We start from the raw sequence: 20,975 nt of genomic DNA, 5'->3' as shown, positions 1-20,975 counted from the left end.
AGGAGGGTTTAATTGTGTCCACTCTACAACAATTTGCTGAGAAAAATGTTGAATTTTGCACATTAATGTAAATCTTTGCCTCAAAATAGGGTACCCTGTTTTGATCAGACATAGACACAGACAAAAATACCTCATGCAAGTTGATGGTTTAATGACTCATTTTAAGAATAGGGTACCCTCTTTTGAGACAAAGTTACAACATAAATAAGCAAGTTTAGACCTTTTTATCAACAAATGGTTGTAGAGTTGACACTAATGACCTCCTGTCCCATTTGTTTTCGGATTTTAAAATCTTAAATTTAAGTCTGTAGCTGTGCAGTTCTAAGTGATTTAAAAATTCATTGTTCTGCTCTTGTATGCGTAATTTGCATACTACAAAACAACATGTTGAACGTCATATTTATTGCTTTTATGTCTTCTGACAACAGTTTTAGTAAGTTTTGGACAGAAACAAGCCAAATCACTAAATGTTTACATTTTTCTTCTCAAATGGCCGCACATCATCCTTAACACTGAGTAACATAAAAATTACGTTTGAGAACTCAGTAAAAAAATGTCGAATTATGTCTGCAGATCCAGACATTTTAAGTCAGTATATCATTTAAAGTACTAGTAAACTCGTACAGTTTGTATCATGTAATAAATTGAAAGGCATATTGGGTTTATTTTAGAAACCAATTTAAAAATCCATCAAAGTGTTTGAACATGGACCGCTGTTGGGCCCAGGGTGTGTTAAAGTGTCATCACTGTGAGACTCCTGTTCCCTCTATGCACCGTGATTTATGTCAAACACATCTGTGTAAAGCCTGTGTGGAGGAACATCTCTCTGATATCTCCAAAGAACACAAAGTAGTGCCAATTTCATCTCGGGAGATTGATCCTAAATGTCCCAAATGTCCAAAACATTCAATTAAAAATGTAAACTTTGCTGTGAACAATGCAATAGTCCTGTTTGTTTACACTCGGTTACTTCTAATGAGCACATGGGTCATGCATTTGCTGACTTGGTGAAAGCACTGCAAATAAAGAAAGATTGCATACCGATAGATTTACAAGAATTGGAACATAAACTATTCAGCCCAAATACCAAGACATAGCATCTTGCATTCCTGTGCTAAAAGCTGATCTGATTACAAACTCCTAGAAATCGACAACAGCCCTAGACAAACATGGGGAAGAGTGGCACACGGAAATAGACACTATCATCAAGGAAATGAAAAATGATGTCATGAAATTGAATCCAAACATTAATATTACTCTTAGATAAGTAGGAAGATGAAATCAAACGCAAAATATCTGATATTAACCAGAGCGTTGCTGATCTGAAGAAATTACTGAACTCCAATGATGTCAGCCTCGTCACTGCCTACAAACCCTTGAAGAATGCTGGATTTAAAAGACTGCCTCCTAAACTCACAGTTTCCTTACCAACATTTACCCCTCAGAAAATTGACCAGGAACAAATTTATCATCTGGTTGGTTCTCTGTCAACCCTATCAATCAATCAAAATAGGACAACATGATGGTTATATATTCTATATATTGACTCGTCCGGTGCTTTGCATGCACCTTTCAGTAGCCTGTTCATTGATGAATCGAAGATAATCACAACTGTGGAAACAGGATATTGAAAGTACAATATACGTTATTCAGTGTATCCTGTTTGAATGAACAAGTCTGGACTTATGGTCAGGACAATATTATGAGACTATACAACCTCCATGGTAAACTTGTGAAGTCGATTCAAACCAAGTCAGTTAAGACACAGAGTGGTTATCTTGTTTATACTGGCCCAAATGATAGACCGAGCTGTAAACATAGTGAAGAATACACAGATTCAAAAACTGGTCAGACTACGTAAGTGGAGACCTCGCTATGTCTGTAGCACCTCCTCTGGTGGCCACCTGATCATGATGGTCAGTGACGATGAGAAACAAGCAAAAGTTGTGCGTTACTTTAGTTCCTCAGAGAAACAAACTCTTCAATTCGATGACAAAGACCAGGCCGTCACCTTAAATTCAATAGCGAGAACATGGACAAAGATATATGTGTTTCTGATTGTACAGCCCATGCAGTAGCGGTGGTCAATCAGGCAGGACAACAACGGTCCTTCCTCTTCTACAAAGGATTCATTTTATCCAGTCGGCATTCCTACAAACAGCCAGAGTCGGATCCTAACATCAGACGGTTACAACCAGGTAATACACATCCTGGATCAGGACGGGCAGTTTCTCCGCTACATTGACAACAGTAATTTACATGCACCATACGGTTTATGCGTGGACACCAGCGACAACCTCTGTGTGGCTGAGCTAATAAGAGGTTCTGTAAAGAAAATCCAATATTACCTCTAAGAGACTGCGTTTATGTACCATTTATTATATTGGTGTCTACAAATTAATGGACGAGTAACTAGGTTTACATTTCATTTGTACATGGGTTTTTTTTTATATAACCAAGTATAACTGAAATATGAACAATTTTATGGGAACCAGATGAAAGATTTTTGCATTCAATGCTAATTTAGATACAATGTGTAGATATAATATAGAATATAATCAGATTAATATTGAATTCGATAATATATGAGGATACATAAACAAACAGTACGCATGCATTTTACATCATCAAGTATTTGTTTTGGTCTTTCATTGATATAATTAAGAAACAAAAACTCATCCGTTATAAAATTTTAGAGAAGATCGATCATTAGATTGGGGCGTGATTAAATCCAACAAATTCAAAATGGATTTATGATAGATTTTATCACAAACCTAGTTACAGGGTCGATATTCTCATTAAGCCCAAAGAATGATTTCTTATTTTTTAAAATTTTCATCATACTGAGTATGGGGCATACATGTACATAAATGTAAAGATGTGGATCATCCATGCTACATGTATCTAATATATGCAATGTAACATCACGTTATAACAATACCATTTATTATTTACCAACTGACATTAAAATGATAAAAGTATAATTAACATGTTTTTTCGTACGCTAAAATTAATTAAATTGAATATTTTCTGCAATGTATAATTAATTATGGGAAGCCTAAGTGCTTAAGGGGGTGACGGTGAAAAGTCGAGTGAGACAGTTGCCTCATTGCAACAATAGATCGATACTATTCTATATAGGCCCCTGGTGAATGAAACAATGGGCGCTCCCCATTTAAAGCGACGAATGAAAAAAAAAGTTATCCATATAATATAAAATCATCAAGATTTTTTTTATAGTATAGGATGATGTTATGGTACATGTATTTTTGTGCACTGAAACCTATGGGTGACAATTTTGCGAATATACTTTTTAAAAAATCCAGAAGGTATGTATAGGCCTATTTCTCTGGAAAATTATTAACAAAATATATAATTTCACTTAATTTTAATTAGTGACTGATTTGATCTGGAATTATCGGGAGAGCTGATCCGAGGACGATTAGACCATACATGTTTCCTTCATGTAGACTTCTGCCGGAAATTTAAGGTCCGGGAAGTTGCGTTTCAATTTTGATTTTACAGTGCTTGTACATCTATCCGGTATCGACTATTGGTTTCTGCACAAAGTCTCTTTCGGTAAGAATGTTTTTATGATTTTCTAAAGGTGTATTAAACATATATTCATTTTTATTTATTTCACACAAGAATCGTCGTCTGGAATCAAAGTTCTGCATGTTAATATTTAAACAATATGGATGCGTTCAACTGTGATCACTGCTCAACCTAGGGAGTAGGGACGTACATGGAATTACCCGTACATGTACATGTATGTCTTGGCTCAACTGAATTTTTTTTTTTTTTTAAACATACACAAATTACAAAAATTGTAAGTCAAGCACAAATCAACCCACTTAATGACTCATCTTTTATGCAACCGTACGAAGAATGGATAGCTTTAATCAAACCGAATGAGATTTTTGATAAACTTTTGTATTCAAATAATTAGACTCTCATCAGGTCTATAAACAGTCTAGACGGACTCCTGAACCGGAGTCAACGGAAGTGAATTTCTGTAAGCATTTTGGACTCCGTTTTGGGAGTCTACGCATGCGCACTTGTACAAAGTGTGGCGATTTTTCGATGAAAATGTGTGGTTCACAAGAAATCATCTTGCAAAGTGCTGCATGGGTTAGCAGACTTCTAACATGTTTAAAAAGATGCAGGATATAATTTACTATCAATCGTATTAGCATGAAATAGAGTTTTATTTGCATTTTAAAAAGTTATTATCTTCGAAGTTGGATGTTTGGATGATGTAAAAAAGTGATATTTTTGTGTTTTTAATGGAATTTTATCGTTATTAAAAGGAAAATTGCATTCAATTTTACTTTTTTTGTATTGTGTTACAATTTAAAATCACCAAATATACAATTTGGTAAACGAAAAGAGCTATGATTACTAACAAAAACTGGCTGCTCTAGCGTTGATTAAAAACGTCTTATTTATATTGAAAAATAGGACTGATTGTTTCAAAGCCTAAAAAATTAAATAAATTGTCACTCTAGATACAAAAACTCTTTAAATTTAACAGATAATTATTATCAAAACAATTATAATTGCTTAGGGCGTTTCCGATGTTAGGAACTCGTGTTAATTTATCAAGATAATTGAATAATTTTGCCTGAAAATGATTGAAATGAGACTAAACTTTTACAAATAATGATAAATAAACATATCCAAGCATTTAATTTATTTCAAAACAGTTATAGTCGTGCGCGATTGAAGTAATGCTTTGTTATGGGTGAACTTTTCATTTTAAAAATTAATTTTACACAATAAAAGTAAACGGTTATGAACATATGACATAAATGTGACATGAACGTATGATATGAACGTACACGTTCAGAAATTTTTTGAAAGTTTTAATTAATTATTGGTGTGTTTTGGGGCAATTTTAGAAATTTATTTAGAACTAAGGGGCATAACTCACACATTGATTACATTAGAAACGCCATTTTACCGCAATGCATGATGGAGCCAAAGACTCTGTTTTGGGAGTTAACTCCTTTTCGAAGTCCTGACTAGACTGATAAAACCATGTATTGACCTCATCAAAAGGCTATAATTGTATAATATTCATTTATCCATTTTTTGTAGAATAATTTTACAATATGATTGAGCCAGAAATTCTGACAGAGGTTCCATCGAATCTTAAACGATTGATCCGATTGGTGGTTCGTGGATTTTACAGTCTAGAACACGCAATGATTATCGATCTCCTGGTACGCAATCCTTGCATGAAAGAAGATGACATCGTTGAAATACTTCGGTTCGAAAGGAAGCAGCTTCGAGCTCTCATAAACACGCTCAAAACAGAAAAATTTGTGAAGACTCGTTTAAAAATGGAAACTGACGCAGAGAACAAATCCACCCGACAGACTTATTATTTCATCAATTATCAAGTGTTCGTCAACATTGTCAAGTACAAGCTGGACCACATACGCAGAAAGATTGAAATGGAGGAAATGCACAACACTAGCAGAGCATCTTTCAGGTGTCCAACATGCGAGAAAACTTTCACAGACCTGGAGGTTAATGAGTTGTTTGATATGATGAGTGGGACGTTTCGATGTACGTTTTGTAATAACGAAGTGGAGGAAGATGCAGATGCTTCGTCGGTCCAGGACTCGCGAACTTTGCTAGCCAAATTCAACGAGCAGATACAACCGGTCTACGACTTGCTACAGAAGTGTGATGACATCAAACTGGCACCAGAACTTTTAGAGCCAGAACCAACTGACCTCAGCAAAATTCACAACAGGTTTGTACATGTATTTATGGCATTAGAACTACATGTATATTATGCTTTTGGAATAGTGTCTATCAGTTTTTTGTTGTTTTTGTTTAATTTTTGATAAACAAACTTCCTTGTAAACTTGTTGAAACAAAAAACACTACACTGGTCTACTGGCACAAATCTTTTCAGCTGTGTTCATAGTCTACCGTACAATGAAACTTTCCTCAAACATTTTGAAATATTTCCAGAAAAAAACTTCATAATGTTTTCATTTTGTACCTGTTGATTTTGTCGATATCCAACTTTGAGAAATCTTGCAGTTCAAGAACTCTTCCATTGGTCTGGAAATAGATAATTATGCAACTTGTTACACAATGTTTAACTATAGTAATGATAATGTATATGTTGGGGTTTACAGATCACATACCTCTAAGTCATCCAATATGGAGAGGGATGTTTGGAGTGGTGACAAGAACAGAACCACCAACTACAACTTAGGGTCAGACTCCACGGTCACCATTAGTATGGGTGCGGAGAATGATGGAAAGAAACAGGAGGCTGCCAAAGAAGTGCCTGTCTGGATGTCACAGAGTACGGTAGAAGGGGGTCAGGAGGATAGCAGGGTAAGTAGACATAAGGGGGAAGGGGAGGAGAAGGTGGCAGCAGAGAGAGTAAACCGGGGGGAGGGGGTAAGGATAGGGAGAAAAGGGGTAAGGAAGATGATAGGGTTAGTGTATGATATGGTTAGTAGATATAGATGGGATTGGGTTGGAGAGAGAGAGAGAGAGAGAGAGAGAGAGAGAGAGAGAGAGAGAGAGAGAGAGAGAGAGAGAGAGAGAGAGAGAGAGAGAGAGAGAGAGAGAACCAGGAGGTTAGATAGGGAGAGAGCTAGAGAAAAAGAGAAAAGAAAGATAAATTGAGTAGATAGGGGATGTTGAATCTCTTGAAAAAAGAAGAGAAGAGCCAGGATAGCAGAAAGATATCAAGAGTCATCCTGAGGGTAGAAAAAGGATGAAGGAAGATAATTAAGTGTTGATGTAAGGTGGTTAAAAAAATATAAACAGTGGGTGTCTCTCAGAGAGAGAGAGAGAGAGAGAGAGAGAGAGAGAGAGAGAGAGAGAGAGAGAGAAAAAATGAGAAAGAAATGGGATAAAGATAATGAGAAAAAGGAAGAGAGAAGAGAGGAAGAGTTAGATAAGTCAGCTGAATGAGTTGTAAAAGAAGGGGAACAGTAAGATAGGTTGATTTGAAGAAATGGGGATAAAATGGTATCAAACATAGGTTATCTCCCTTATCATATCTGACAGCCAATTTTAAAAAAAAGATATTTCATTGTGATAAAGTCCAGAAGGTTGATACACAACCAGCCAGATTTTTCAATTATTTTTTTTTTAGAGAGTGGATTAAGAGATATTTCTTTTATTCGAACAGAGCTCCTATGTCAATGAAGACTCACGGCCCACTCATATGGAAGCAGCTAATCGTACAGCAGTCAGTAATGAAATAGAAACTCTCCTGATTATACATGAGAAGAAAGGAGGTGCGCCCACTGGGCCAATCCCAGGACAGAGGAATGAGAGTTCCAGCAGTGATTCAGAGGACGAAACGCCAAAATATTCCGCTCCTTCACAAAATACTGGTAAGCTGAGATACATGCATGCATGTTTCATTTTATGTATTAATGAGGCTGGGTCTAATTTGTTCTGCCCTAGATTTTTGAATGAAATTTTTTACAGGACTTTCTAATGATTATTTGATATAATTATTATTTTAAGATAAAAAAATAAGACATTTACCACACCGTTTGTTTTAGGGGTCATCTCAAAGTTTGTTAATTTTTAACATAGGACCCTATGGGATTTTGCTTGAAATGTATCAATTTTGCACATTTTTTAAATTTCTGCCCTAGGGATTTCTTTTTCTGTTCTACATATTAAAGTTATTGCTAAAAGGCATCAAATGGTCAAATAAAATAAACCCTTTACCTCCTGGTCTGTTCCAGGGGTCTTATCAAAGTTATTTTTTTGTATGCACAATTTCCCAGTTTGTCAGATAAGGGCTATTTTTTTTATCTGACAAAGACGGAAATAGTGATCTTTATAGTATTATTAAAACATTCAGACATATTTAAGTAATAAATAAATATATAACATCACATATTTTAAAAGGGTCATAATATGAAATACATGGTTACTGTCTTGAAATAAATAAATTAAGCTATATTTTGGCGGGTTAAGAAAACGTGACAGAGGGCTAGGCGTGCTGAACCCTCTTCACGTTTTCAACCCGAGCCCAAATATAGCTTATACTTCGAGACATTTATGTTTATTCCACAATATAATACCAATTTTACGCATCAAATGAGCTATTTTCAACAAATTTCGCTGAATATCTGCAGTTGAAACTATCACGCCATTGCGACAACCAATTAAATAGATGACGTCACAATACAAATGAAACGGTGCGCGAAAGCATGCGTACTCGCTCTGTACTCGGCCTCATTAAACTCATGGTTACAATAGTTGAAAAAAACTAAATAATTACATGTAAATGTATGACAAACTTGATTGTTTATCATATATGATTGCCTGAAATATCTTGTTGATATCACTTTAGAAATAGAATAAATATATTCAAGTATACTAATTCTGTTAATTTGTCAAAATATCAGTTTTTTTGTTAAACTTGTGTTCTTGGGTGATTTTGCAAATTTCAGGCAAAATCATTCTGAGATCAAAATATTTTTTGTTATTAATTATAGTTTTAGAATGTTATCCTCAAACAAAGTAGAGGTGTTTAACTGGGTATAAAATTTAACATATCAAGAAAGTTTCAATGTATTCTTGTACTTGTACTCTGATGAATCTTGCTTCAGCAGTAACATTTGCAAGTTGAAATAGTGTACAGTAAAACTCATATACACTGATATAGTGAAATCTTATACATGTAGTTAAGTCTTTTTGGAGTCCCCAGTGAGATTCTTAACAAATTGTTGCAAAATTTTACGGTGACAACGAATTCGGATAAAGCGAATTTAAGGAGATAGCGAACTGATTTCCAGTCCCGTAGAGGTGAATAATGACGAAATTTACCTTAACGTTTTTATAACAAATTTCTTTACAGTTTAAAAAGTTTGCGCTACCATTTTACATAATAGCTTGAATGAATTTACTTTCACAGAAATTCTTCAATTTACAGCCAGATTATTACAGGTATCAAAAGAATGTATTTTCACAGGTGCTTGAGGACAGGATCGACCCCCCTCCCCTGCACCCACCCCCCAGTATATAGACCCCAGGGACTTTATTTTTCTCTTTTTTATTAAATTATCCTTTTATGACATATTTCTAATCTAATTTATACATTCAATGCCCAAAATTACCTAAAACAAATATTTTTTTAAAAATCAGACCCTCTACATAATACAATCTTCAAAAGCGAAGGGTGACAATCCGTAGTGTTTCTCTACTCAATAACATCGTGGATAGTCACCCTTGGCGAGTGAAGAAGGAGGTAACCAGGGCCTAAAATAAATCATGGCTCAATGGTCTAAGACCAGAAAATTTAGATTTAATTTGTTAGTGTGTTTTTTAAGGAGCAAAGCCCTCCATGCCAGTTTTTAAGGCGTCAAGCTAATGCTCGACAGCCTTCTAGCGATCGTCTGGATTGGCAATCGTCCAAATTCATGCACTGCACCGCCTTTTAAATGCGCATAAGAAACAAGTTCCTTAAAGTATTAAACATATTTATACAAAAAAACCATTGCCTACCTGGTTATTGACAACTTATTGCATAAGTATAAATTTGCTTAATCAAGAAATGGCGGATGAATACAATCAGGTGTAAAAATTCACTAAATATCATTTTAGTTTATCGCTTACATTTTAATTGGAGAGCGTGCCCGGTAGAAATAAAATTTGCGATGTAAATTTATTTGTTATCGGGCACGGTCTCCAAAATAAATGTCAGCAATAAACGTATCTAGTGATTTTGTTGCTAAAAATAAACACGATAATATAGTTGGTCTGGTCGAGCATTTTAGATAGCACATGTTGTGGATTTGTTTGTAAACAACCGTACCATAGGGAATCTTGTTTCAAACGGGAATTGAAATAAATAAAAGTATGTTTTATTATTATAATTGGGGACATACTGTTAAAGTATTCAAATCATGAACCTGTGAAAATTGTTTAAAGAAAATAATTTATTTGATCTTTGAAATTTCTTCGAATTTTGTAACCATAATGAGTTATTGAATTGTAAAAGCACCAATACCTATTTTATAAGAAAATAAACTTATTTTTGTTTTTAAAGCAGCACAAAACATAATTCATATACTTCTCTATTCTATGTCTAAAATTGTTTGATATACGACTATTAAATTAACAGAAATTCAAATTATTGATATCATTCTATATAAAAGAATTAAATGGCAGTTCGACGCCTTTGTGGCCGTTCTGGCCTTTGATTTTTTTTTCAAAATCTTTTCTTAATATATTGGTCAAGTGTGAATGTGGAATAGAAATTTTTGATTAATTGAACAGTAAATTTAGGTACTGGTAGCATTATTTTAAATGTAAAACTATGAACAATGTTGTAGTTGAAGAAATGGAGAGTGAGGAAGAGGAGACCATGGTATCAGTTGCCGGAAAGATGGTTCCACTCAACGAAGTCACGGACGAGATGGTATCCAAAATGTCTCCCGAGGAGAAAGAGGACTACATCAGACTGGGACAAGAGTTGTATCAAAATATGTATGAATAAATGTATCCATAATTCTTGTATAAGGGTGTGTTATTTCATCTCGATCCTGAATGATTTGCAGCCTGTGCTGTTGAAAGTATGACAGCAATGCAGTTTACAGTCTGACAGCACTATGAAATGACAGTCTTGCAGTAGACAGTGCAGTTGACATCATGACAGCTATAAAGTTGACAGTCTGACAGCTGAGTATTGTACTATAGTTAGAAAGTCTGGCAGTTGTACAGTTGACAGCTGTGCAGACTGGACAGTTATGCAGTTGACAGTTGTATAGTTTACAGGTTATAATGACTCTGAAGGTTATGCAGATGAAAGCTGTACATGCCATGTCAGTTGATCTGCAAGACAACAACTTCCTATTTTGAAAACTGCATGAATGAAGAGTTTTCCTGCCATTTTCATCAAATGCAGTTTAAAATGGAAGAATATTTTTTTTTTTAAATAAAAACACAATTGACAACCGAGAATAATGAAATGTCTTGAGCTCGGCACACCCCCCCCCCCCTTTTCCAAATAAACTCTTCAGTAAAGAAAACAAGAAACGGTGTAAGCGTTCAGAAGGTGAAGGTCATCAAAACACAAACGCACGGGATGATCAAAATACGAGGACGTGTTAGATATCACGCAGGGTCACTGGCACGACAAACTATGAGTGCACATCGATTATGGTATGTTACAAAATGAATTTTCAAGATTTGAATGTGTAAATTGGTGACCAAAGTTTAGGCGAAACAGAGGGATTGACTGTTGGCATTATAATAATATTGGCATTTGCATCGAACAGGTGAGCTGCAAATTTTTTGTAAGTAGGTCTAATCATACGTCGCAGATGGATTATTTATATTGATTTGTCTGTCATATTTCCTCTGTTGCTGTCGAGAACATAGTCATAATAGTGTTTTTATTTTTTTTTTACGTAACACACTGAAAATTTAAATCGTATACATGTGTGTAGATCCAATTAGCGGTACTGTCAGGTCAGGTGCAGTACAATCACTAGATTTAGCTATATAGCTTGATAACCTACATAGATTATTTATCTACCTGAAGTAGGTTTGTTTGGCTACCATTATGAAAATTTGCTTTTTTTGTAAAACACACAAAATGTCCCATGGGCATGATGGAACTGCCAACCTTTATTTGTACTGTGTAGTTTTAGAAAAGCAACCCAGAGCAAATATAGTCGAAACATCATTGCTTTTGAGCAGTTTTAAGCAAAACGTGCATTTCTATTGTTTGAGTCACTTGTGTGTATGATGAGGCATGAATAAGTGTGATTACTTCACATTGTGCTGAATTATTACCAATCAATCATCATGTTAACGAGAACTGTTCTTCTTTGTTATTCCATTTAAGAAGTACATATACTAATTAGCCTCAAAACATTTAGAATTGGCTGCAATTGTGCCGAAAGAGCAACATTTTCAAGAGTGATTTTTTTACATGTATTGTAAACTTTTCAGATCAGTTCAAAGTTGAAAATTATCGTTGCAACTAAGTGCAGCTTTTTGTACTTGAAGTAGGTAAATAAAGCTATGTGTAGTAAGAAAGGAGGAATGAGTATATATATACAATCATTTTTATGAAAACATATGGCTGCTTGGACCGGGAATAGAACCCCGGGACCCCTGTAACTCTAGTCAGGAGCTCTACCATTGAACTACCTAGGCCAATATCCACGATCCATATACATGTAGCCCCAACTACTACATATATAGTTAAACTAAGCTACATAGCTAAATCTAGTGATTGTACTGAACCTGACTGTATAAATGTGTGATGGGCATACATTGTATGTACATTTTATTATTTTTCTCAATATTAAATTTTGGAAAATAGCACACACACACTTTCTCTCTCCTCTCTCTCTCTCACTCATACACATGTATATATGTAAAAATTATGAACCCATGCAAATTCTTTTCCCTAAAGAGTTTCAGTAATTGATTTATGCTAATGGGGAACCACAACAACCTGTATGGCTTTAGAATGATTTTTTGATTTTCTGTTTATAACTCGACATGCATGCTCAGAGTTAGTTGAATAGTACGAAGGTGATTAGAACACTGTCACACAATGTTGTCATAAAAAGAGATTGATGATGCATGTATTGCTAGTTAAAGACTTAAGGGTCCTCCACACACCTGGGAAAAGTTCTGCTTATAAAACCCAAACTTCCCAATTACTTAAAGATATGGAATCTAGCATGTGTTTGACTTGAAAATGACAGAAAAAAAAATTCAATTTTTGGGGAAAAAATCAATTTTTTAAATGGTATACTATTATTCATGAAAATAAAAGTCCCTGGAGTATTTGAACTTGGGACCTGCAGATCAGTAGATTGAATTAAGCTACACCCATTACGCCACGGAGGTAAACAACAAAATTTGGCTATAAAAGCTGTTTCACAATGTGTTCAATTTGCCATGTTGTGACATACTGTCATAAAAAGTAGAAGTCACGGGACATTGAGGATCCTTAAATCCAAGTTGGTCTAACTGTCTTTTGTTGATTTCGAATCTGTCCCTACATCCATGCAGTACGGTACTTGTTATTCTTCATTTCTTTCTCCACTGATTTCCTTCAGGTCTCTTTTTTATTGGTCCCCCATTTCGTCTTGAATTACATAATTATTGTAAGTTGGTGGCGGTTTCTGAATGCTGTCTTTGGAATTGAGGTGGGTGCGGCTACATACATGTCTATAAACCAAAACCAACTGATTTTAATTACATGATTGTGTAGAGAAAGAAGACAAAAATGTTTTTCTAAGTAGCTCAGTCGTAATGACATAATGATACGTTATTGATGTTATATATAGTCTTTCTGTGACATAAGTAACATTCTGTGTAGAATAAAAAATGATTTTTCTAGCCAATATCAGGAAAAGTTACAACCAGAATTAAATTTTAATGATATAAATCATAAATTAATATATACTTGTAGTAATATGATTATAATATTTATATACATGCAAAGGATTCACTTTAATTAACAGTATAATTTTTAATGATAGCTCCCTTGTTATATGCAACTTCAGGCAGAATAATCTGTGACCTATATATATAATTATATATAAAACTCGATCTTGGACTTTCTATCATCTTGATTTACTGGTACTGTTGCATCATATGAATCTGTATAAACACCTAGTTATTACCCACCACACTATATATTAATAGATAAATGCTATCAGGATGTCTACATTGGAAAGTTCAAGTAGATGTGATATATATAAATCCCATATTGTATCCTATGTGTTTCTGCAGTTTGAAGAAAATGAATTGATGGGACCAGCTAGCTCATGCAGTTATGTATATTAACTAACAGTCACTTTAGCTGTATGTATTTTAGCAAAATAAGGCCATCAAATATTAATTCCTTGGTTCTCAGGCCCAGACGCATCTGATTAAACTTTGGACATTGCCCATTTTCATTACTTAACAATGAATAACATAAAATTTCTGTGAAGCGCTTGCGAATTCTGGAAAAACATTGGATTTAGGACCACATAGAATCATTTTAAGAAGACCTTGGACTTTCGGAAGGTCTTAGCTATCTATTCCTTGTGTCAAAACAAGTTAAAAATGAAGGGAATTCAAGTGAAATATGCACCGATTGCGTAGTCTTAGCTCAAAAGCCAGACAAATCTTGTTAATTTCAAAGAGCCATGGCTGAGTGGCTAGCATTGAAATAGACAGGCCTACATCACATTGCTGTTTGACACAACTACCCAAAGTCCAAGCTCTTGTTAAAATAGTTATATTGGATACACAAGTCACTAAAACGCTTGACTTTAATAAAGATTGAACATTATTGCAATCTTCAGCATGTTCAAGGAACTGTTTTTTCCATTCGTGGAGTTGTTGATGTTTTGCAGTAAATGCGTTGTGCGGCTCATATTAAATTATCATTTTCACAGAAAAAATTGAGGTTTACCCGAGACATGTGAAAACATATCATAAAAAGAATCTTTCATGATTTGCGATGGTATAGGATTTTTTATCCAACTTGTTGTGTGTCTTTCTATATCTGAATTATTTACCAATTACAAGGCTTGGGGATGGAAAACACACAACTTGTTGGATAAAAATCATATACCATCGGAAATCAATGCATGAGGGATCCTATATATATTGGATTTATACCCTGTTTTATATTTGCACATAATACTACATGTAGCTGTTATGATTAGTAAGGGAAACGTTTGGATAATATAGCTGCTGCTTCACATATACAGTATAACATGATTATAGCAAACATGCTTATAATGAATTGACGCTTACAGCGAAGTGATTTTTCGTTCCCCATGACTTTATTACATAATTATGTTGTAAACTTGACAGATATAACAAATTGCGCTTATAACGAAGTAAAAATCATCGGTCCCTGGTTCTTCGTTATAAGCTTGTTTTACTATTCTTTACGTTCTCTGATACCCAACAATGTTTGTTAAATCTAAATTATCGGGAATTCTTTTATTCATACCATAAATCTGCCTATTATATAGACAAATTTAGTTAGTCTTGAAGAGTCAATATTACACAAAGCCGTGCAACAAACTGCTTGGTTTAGTGGCTCCACAGAGACTGATACTAACTAGAGGTAAAGGGGTTCGAGCCATCAATGCTCCAGTACAATCGTTTTTTGGTTTTTTTTCTAAATTGATCTCAACTTGTACACATTATTTATTCCATCGTATTCATCGTGGCCAAAATTGCAATATCTTCGTAAATTGCATGGATACCATCAATAAATTTCTTTTTATTTTATTTCATTTATAAAATATGATGGATAAATAACATTTTTATGATAAAAAAATTCTTTGAGGCTGAGAATCGGAAAGCCTTTTAAAACTACCGGTAGATGAAATTATTTGCATCTTGTCGTAGCTTAATTCATTTCTGATTCAAATGTTTAGGAACAGCAAGAGCCAGTGCTAAAAATTATTTTAAATAAATCTACCAATTTGTCACATCTGTTCAATACGATCTAAATTTACCTTGATCGAGTTGCTTCTTATTTACTTTGATCATTATTTACTTCAGAACTGTCACCATGAGATCACCAAATTATCAAGTTGCTTTGATATTTACACATAAAACTTATTTGTGAATAAGCACTGATTATATTTTGTAGGTAGTTAAACTTTTGACTTTCAGAAATTCACACCCCAGATATCCCTCCCATCCTCCGTTATGTTCGACATTTAGAGTTGTTAATTGTTTTAACTTACATCTAAAATGTGTTAATTGAGGAAAAACATGTTTTCTGTTACCACGCTATGAATAATAATCAAAACAAATTGATGCTCGTTGCGAGCAACTAAAGGTCTTCCGTTTTAGTGCACCATAAAGCAGACTTTAGGGATAGTTGTTCTTTTCTATCATTTCTAAACACGTCATCAAATTCCATTTAACCCTCTATAAAAATTTCAATAGACATATATACTTATTAATGAATTATACTTTAAAAAGTCACTATAATTGTGATTTTTTAATAAAATTAAATTGGAAATAAGTAAAATCTATCATTTCAAATATAAAATCATAAACCTTAACGCAATTAAGGACGAAAAAATATTCGGCACTTGGGGACTGAACCCGGGTCGCCTGGGCACAAGTCTACCACTCTAACGACTGAGCTATGCGGACTCTCGCTTCAGGACTTTGCATGGAGCGTGGATGCGTGGATTGACTTTAAAACAAATTTCGTATTGGAAAGTTTTGAGAGAGTCTCAAATATACTACAGTAACTTTAAATTTATAGTGTAAATGACCTAAGTATACCAGCAAGATGAGTTATGTGTTTATACTGAAATACAGGTGGGCAGCTGTATGCACATTCACACAACTGCACTAAGAGCAGAAATGTTTATCTGAAAAATTTGATATTTTGAAAATTATTGATATTTTACAAGGTTCAAATACACCCAAGAGTCAGTTTAGGCTATTGGACTATTTTTTTTTTTTTTTTTTAATATGAAATGCATTTTACTGGGAAAAGATAAATTTGTAAAATGTGTAAAAACTGAATTAAACCATATTCATTAGAAGTACTGTATGGTAAAAGCCAGCCCCCCAAAAAATTGTTTTTATCATACATGCATGTTAAAACATCAATTTTATATACAGTTATGATCTTATCTTTTTATATGAACAATGTACAAGAATTTTAAACCTTGAAGCACAGCTGGTTGATGATAATCTTTTGCATCTCATTGTTTCGTTTCAGATAAAGGAACAGTGAGAGTTGCTCAGTAAAACAAAGGTCGACCATCCGCCATGGCTAACATCATTGAGTTCACCTCCAGTTGCTTCTTCTACTTGAACCAATACTTCCGGGCATTTTGGCCAATCAAGATTTTGTTTGGCCCGACTTTGCGACCTCCATCTACCAAGACGGAGCTCAGAATCCTGCGAGCCATCTATCTCCTGAGACACCAGGACAATTTGGAGGCGGTATTGGAGATAGCGAGTTCTCTCCCCAAGGACGAGGACATCCACAGTGTGTTCGACCAGCACACCAAATACAACCTCCTGCAGTTGGCGGTGATCAACAACAGCAAGGAGTTGGTGAACAAGTTAGTGCAACACAGCTACGGACATCTTAATCTGAAGTGCAACACCCCAGAACACCTGGCCGCTTACCTGGGGCATTACGGTATTCTGGAAGTGCTGCTGGAGAGGGGAGGGGGAGGGGGAGGGAGTGGTCAGATCGCAGGGATGTGTTACCCAGGGCCCCACTCCCCTGTTGAAGTGCACAAGATTCTTGGCCTTCTGGATTACTCCTATTACAAGTGTCATCTTAATGTGGACTTGCCGGTTTTCTACGCAATCTCCCGGGACAATGTGAGCTGTGTGAAGCTTCTTCTGACCCACATGCAGACTGAAGGAGTCAACTTGCCCTCTCCCTCTCGCCTTCTTCACTTCGCGTGCTGTAAAGGAACTATCGACTGTCTTCGCTACTTCGTCGAGAAGTACCCAAACGAAGTGAACTCTCTGAATTCCAAGAAGGAGACTCCTCTTCTTCAGGCTGTGGTGTGGGGAAGAGAGTGTGCTAAATGTCTCATTGATAATGGTGCTGACGTGAAAAGCGTCTCTAAGACAGGTGAAACGGCCCTTCACCGACTCTACTGTAACGACATTGATGGCTTGTTCACCATCTACGACACTACCAAGTACTTGCTGACAACTGGTATTGAACAGTTGGTCAACGAAGTGAACACTTCAATGGAAACACCCCTGCATTACCTGGTGACGCATGTGTCGTTCATTGGAGGAAATCTTCTCCATCCTAACCAAGCTCAGAACCACGTCACTCGATTACAGTTACAGCCTGACTACCAAGACCAGGTTATTCAGTCGCTGGAACTCCTGCTGAAGTTCAACGCCGACCCGCTGAGGGAAAACCGATTTGGTCTCCAGCCCATGAACAAATTAATGCATGTGACTCTGAAATCCTGTGGATCGCTTGGCGACATGGTGCCCGACTGTGTTCAGTTTTCTATCGACTCCAAATATCTGTACAAAAATGACTACCGACATCTGAATAGTGCTCTTAAAGTTCTCCTGAAGCATGGATCGGACCCCAACAGTCTTTGCTCTGAGGGTCATTCCTCATATCTCATGTATCTCCAGTGTTTATTGGAAAACAATATTGTGGAGCTGTGCAACCAGGCCCAAGGGGTCATCTCCTCATTACTCACCCTGTTAAAACATGGTTCCAAAGTCAATTTCCAGATGAATAATGGATCCACATGTTCCTCTATTCTGGCCAAATTTGCAGCCAGGTACTTTACGATACCATTATCCGAAGACTCTCAAATTCTACGAGACCAGTTCTCGGATCTCGTTTGTGAAGTTCTAAAGGCCCACTTTATGCATGGACTTAATCCCAATGTATTTACTAGTGCTAAGAGTCAGTATTTGAAAGGGGGAACCGGAAATGCCATGATCGAATTTGTTCATCTGTCAAAGCTTGCCAAAAATCCGGCGGACTTTGTCACGATACGTCGCTGGTTAACGGTGATGCTACAATGGGGCGGGGATCCCGATGTCGAACCTTACCAATCGGAGCCCATCATTTGCCATTCCCAGAGTTCCATATTTCTCCGTCATCAGGGCACTCAGCCCGTGGGACATTACATTCACGAAATGAAGGACGAAGAGACACTCTATAGGGACGGTTACGCGGAGGAACTACTGATGTTGTTTTATCGAACCATGAGTCACAAGGAACTGTACGACTGTCTAAATTCCACGCGCTCCATGACAAGATTTCATCCAATGGGAGCAGTCGGAAAGAAACTGTTGCAGATTTTAAGTTCCATGACGGAGAGTCCGAGGAGTTTATCTGACATTTCCCGCGTTGCGATTTACAAATCTATTGACCGACAACTTGCTTTGAAAGTGCCTCTTTTGCCTATTCCCAATTCAATGAAAAAGTATCTCCTTGAAGTTCAATAAGGTGTGTTGTGTAACAAAGTGATTAATATGCTTGCACAAGTTTTTACATTAAGCAGGATAGATTACATGTTAGACAAAGACCATTAACTGCCCAGGTCTGCAGTTTGATAATCTTGTACAAGATAGATATGTAAGTTTCATATATGTTTCAAATTTTGCAGTTTAGAGGATGTAATGAAATTTTGCTGTTGAATTTTGTCTAAGAAAGTAATATTGCTTCACTATGATCATAGTATTCTTTTTTATGATAAAGTATAATGGGTGGTTATAATTAAGTTAATTATATGAACAATTACAAATAGTAGCCTTTATGTCAATGACATACAAATTCACAAAAGTCTCTCCAGTGGAAAAAAAACCCAAATTATTAAATACAACATTCATATGATTAAATTGAAAGTTGTGAACCCTAAAAATTCGGAAGTAGTGCAATTTTTTAAATGGTTTTTTGAAGAAAAAATTAAAATAGAAGACTGTATAAGCGAGTTTTTTTTTCAAACAAAGGTGAAAGCTCTTGGCTCATTATTGGGATGATACTGTATATATTTAGCAAGCATACAGTGCTGCATCTACTGAATAACAATTATTGTTGTTTTCTGCATTGAACATTTAAAAAAAACCAGAAAACATTGTTCTTCAGTGATTATTTTTGAAGTTGGTATACATATGTATTTTTGTTATATTTGGTGTTGAATTAAAAAATCTAATTTGATACATGTTTGAGCAGTTTTTTTTTTATTTCTATTCAATATTCTGTAAAAACTTTGATACGTGCCATGTGCAGATCTAGGGAGGGGGGTCCAAACTCCCCCTGGGAAATTCACACCTAAGAAATTCATTTCATTATAAAAGTGAAAAAGGCTTCGGACCCCTCTCCCCGTCCCAGCACAGACATAATATCCCTCAGATTCAACCCCCACCCCCTTTCCCCCGGAAATTATTTTTGGAAGCGTGTAGGAATGTATACTCTGGCTTGCACTTCTTTATTGAAATCAAAAATGAATTTTTAATATTAGATAATCTCGTTGGGCCTTAAAAAAATCCTTATTTAAGATGTTAACGGGACTTGGACACGATTTGAGATAAAAAGTTTATTTTCAATGTATATGTATAAAATTGTTTGTGTATTGTGAATGATTAAGCACACCTTGAATATTTAAGGTCAAGTTACAAGCCAGAAGTTGTTATGTAAACAAATATCGAGTTTTTATTTGTTGACATATAATGTAAAGTAAAGAAAATACCTTCCTTTTGACAAAGTATCTTGTTGTAAACAAGATAAACTGATCATGCTGATTCAATGTGTTCATAAATAATTGTTATGAGCAAAAAAAAGCAACATAACTGGTAGATTGTAGCGTATTTGAAACTTAAACCATTTGCAATACAACACATAGGTAGACAATAACAGGACTCGAACTTTGTTTACAAAACTTGTTACTCGATATTTGACTTTCAAAGTTTGACAAGGCATTAATTAAAAATATCCATAGAGACAATTCTAGACATTTGAAATGAAAACATAAGTTTTGAAGAAAAAAAATTGAGCTGAAATTGCGGCTAATCCCTCTGAGAATTTTTTTCACAAGGGATATGAATGATTTCTTAAAATATATACAAAATAATCAGATAAATTAAGTTGAATAATTATAAAATTAAGAAGTATGCCTTGTTTTTCATCACAGAAACACCATTTTATTGCCATTTAAGCAATTAAAAAGATGAATCTAACAAAGAAACAACAAGCCAAAAAAAAAAAAAGGTTTGCTTGTCCAAAGACTCAATCAATGTCGACTCAGGGATGGAATGCAATAGTTTTCTTGATGTGATTGCAAAATTAACGCCATCTTTTCACGTCATATATTGTTGACTAAAAATAAATGCAAATAAAAGACAAATAGAATGATGGAAAATATATTTTATGTAAACAAAATAACAAAACAATGTCAACATTTCTGGAAAAAAAAATCTGTCAATGTGCGTTAGATTATTAACTGTTTTTCTTACAT

At 35.2% G+C, this 20,975-nt stretch overlaps 2 protein-coding genes across 2 annotated transcripts; both read left to right on the top strand.

Moving 5' to 3' along the window:
• The first annotated feature begins 3,445 nt into the window (after nucleotides 1-3,445).
• Nucleotides 3,446-10,527, top strand: LOC105323115 (general transcription factor IIE subunit 1). The gene is made up of 5 exons (XM_034477877.2): nucleotides 3,446-3,579; nucleotides 5,101-5,764; nucleotides 6,159-6,363; nucleotides 7,172-7,379; nucleotides 10,341-10,527. Exons 2-5 carry the CDS (start codon nucleotides 5,115-5,117, stop codon nucleotides 10,502-10,504), a joined length of 1,227 nt encoding a protein of 408 aa, XP_034333768.1. The 5' UTR covers nucleotides 3,446-3,579; nucleotides 5,101-5,114; the 3' UTR covers nucleotides 10,505-10,527.
• Nucleotides 10,528-11,032: 505 nt separating this feature from the next.
• On the top strand, nucleotides 11,033-19,100 carry LOC105323053 (NAD-dependent deacetylase sir2B). The gene is made up of 2 exons (XM_034477874.2): nucleotides 11,033-11,169; nucleotides 16,733-19,100. Exon 2 carries the CDS (start codon nucleotides 16,783-16,785, stop codon nucleotides 18,964-18,966), a length of 2,184 nt encoding a protein of 727 aa, XP_034333765.2. The 5' UTR covers nucleotides 11,033-11,169; nucleotides 16,733-16,782; the 3' UTR covers nucleotides 18,967-19,100.
• Nucleotides 19,101-20,975: the final 1,875 nt, after the last annotated feature.

This window comes from Magallana gigas, chromosome 9, assembly GCF_963853765.1.
Source record: "Magallana gigas chromosome 9, xbMagGiga1.1, whole genome shotgun sequence".
NCBI classification, from domain to species: Eukaryota; Metazoa; Mollusca; class Bivalvia; order Ostreida; family Ostreidae; genus Magallana; species Magallana gigas.
The sequence above is the reverse complement of the archived record's forward strand: the minus strand, read 5'-3'. Positions and strand labels throughout refer to the sequence as shown.

Coding starts and splice junctions, on each gene's coding strand:
- LOC105323115 (XM_034477877.2), top strand. CDS start 5,115: ATGATTGAGCCAGAAATTCTGACAGAGGTTCCATCGAATCTTAAACGA. Junction 5,765..6,158: donor CTCAGCAAAATTCACAACAG/GTTTGTACATGT, acceptor TGGGGTTTACAG/ATCACATACCTCTAAGTCAT. Junction 6,364..7,171: donor GGGGTCAGGAGGATAGCAGG/GTAAGTAGACAT, acceptor TTATTCGAACAG/AGCTCCTATGTCAATGAAGA.
- LOC105323053 (XM_034477874.2), top strand. CDS start 16,783: ATGGCTAACATCATTGAGTTCACCTCCAGTTGCTTCTTCTACTTGAAC.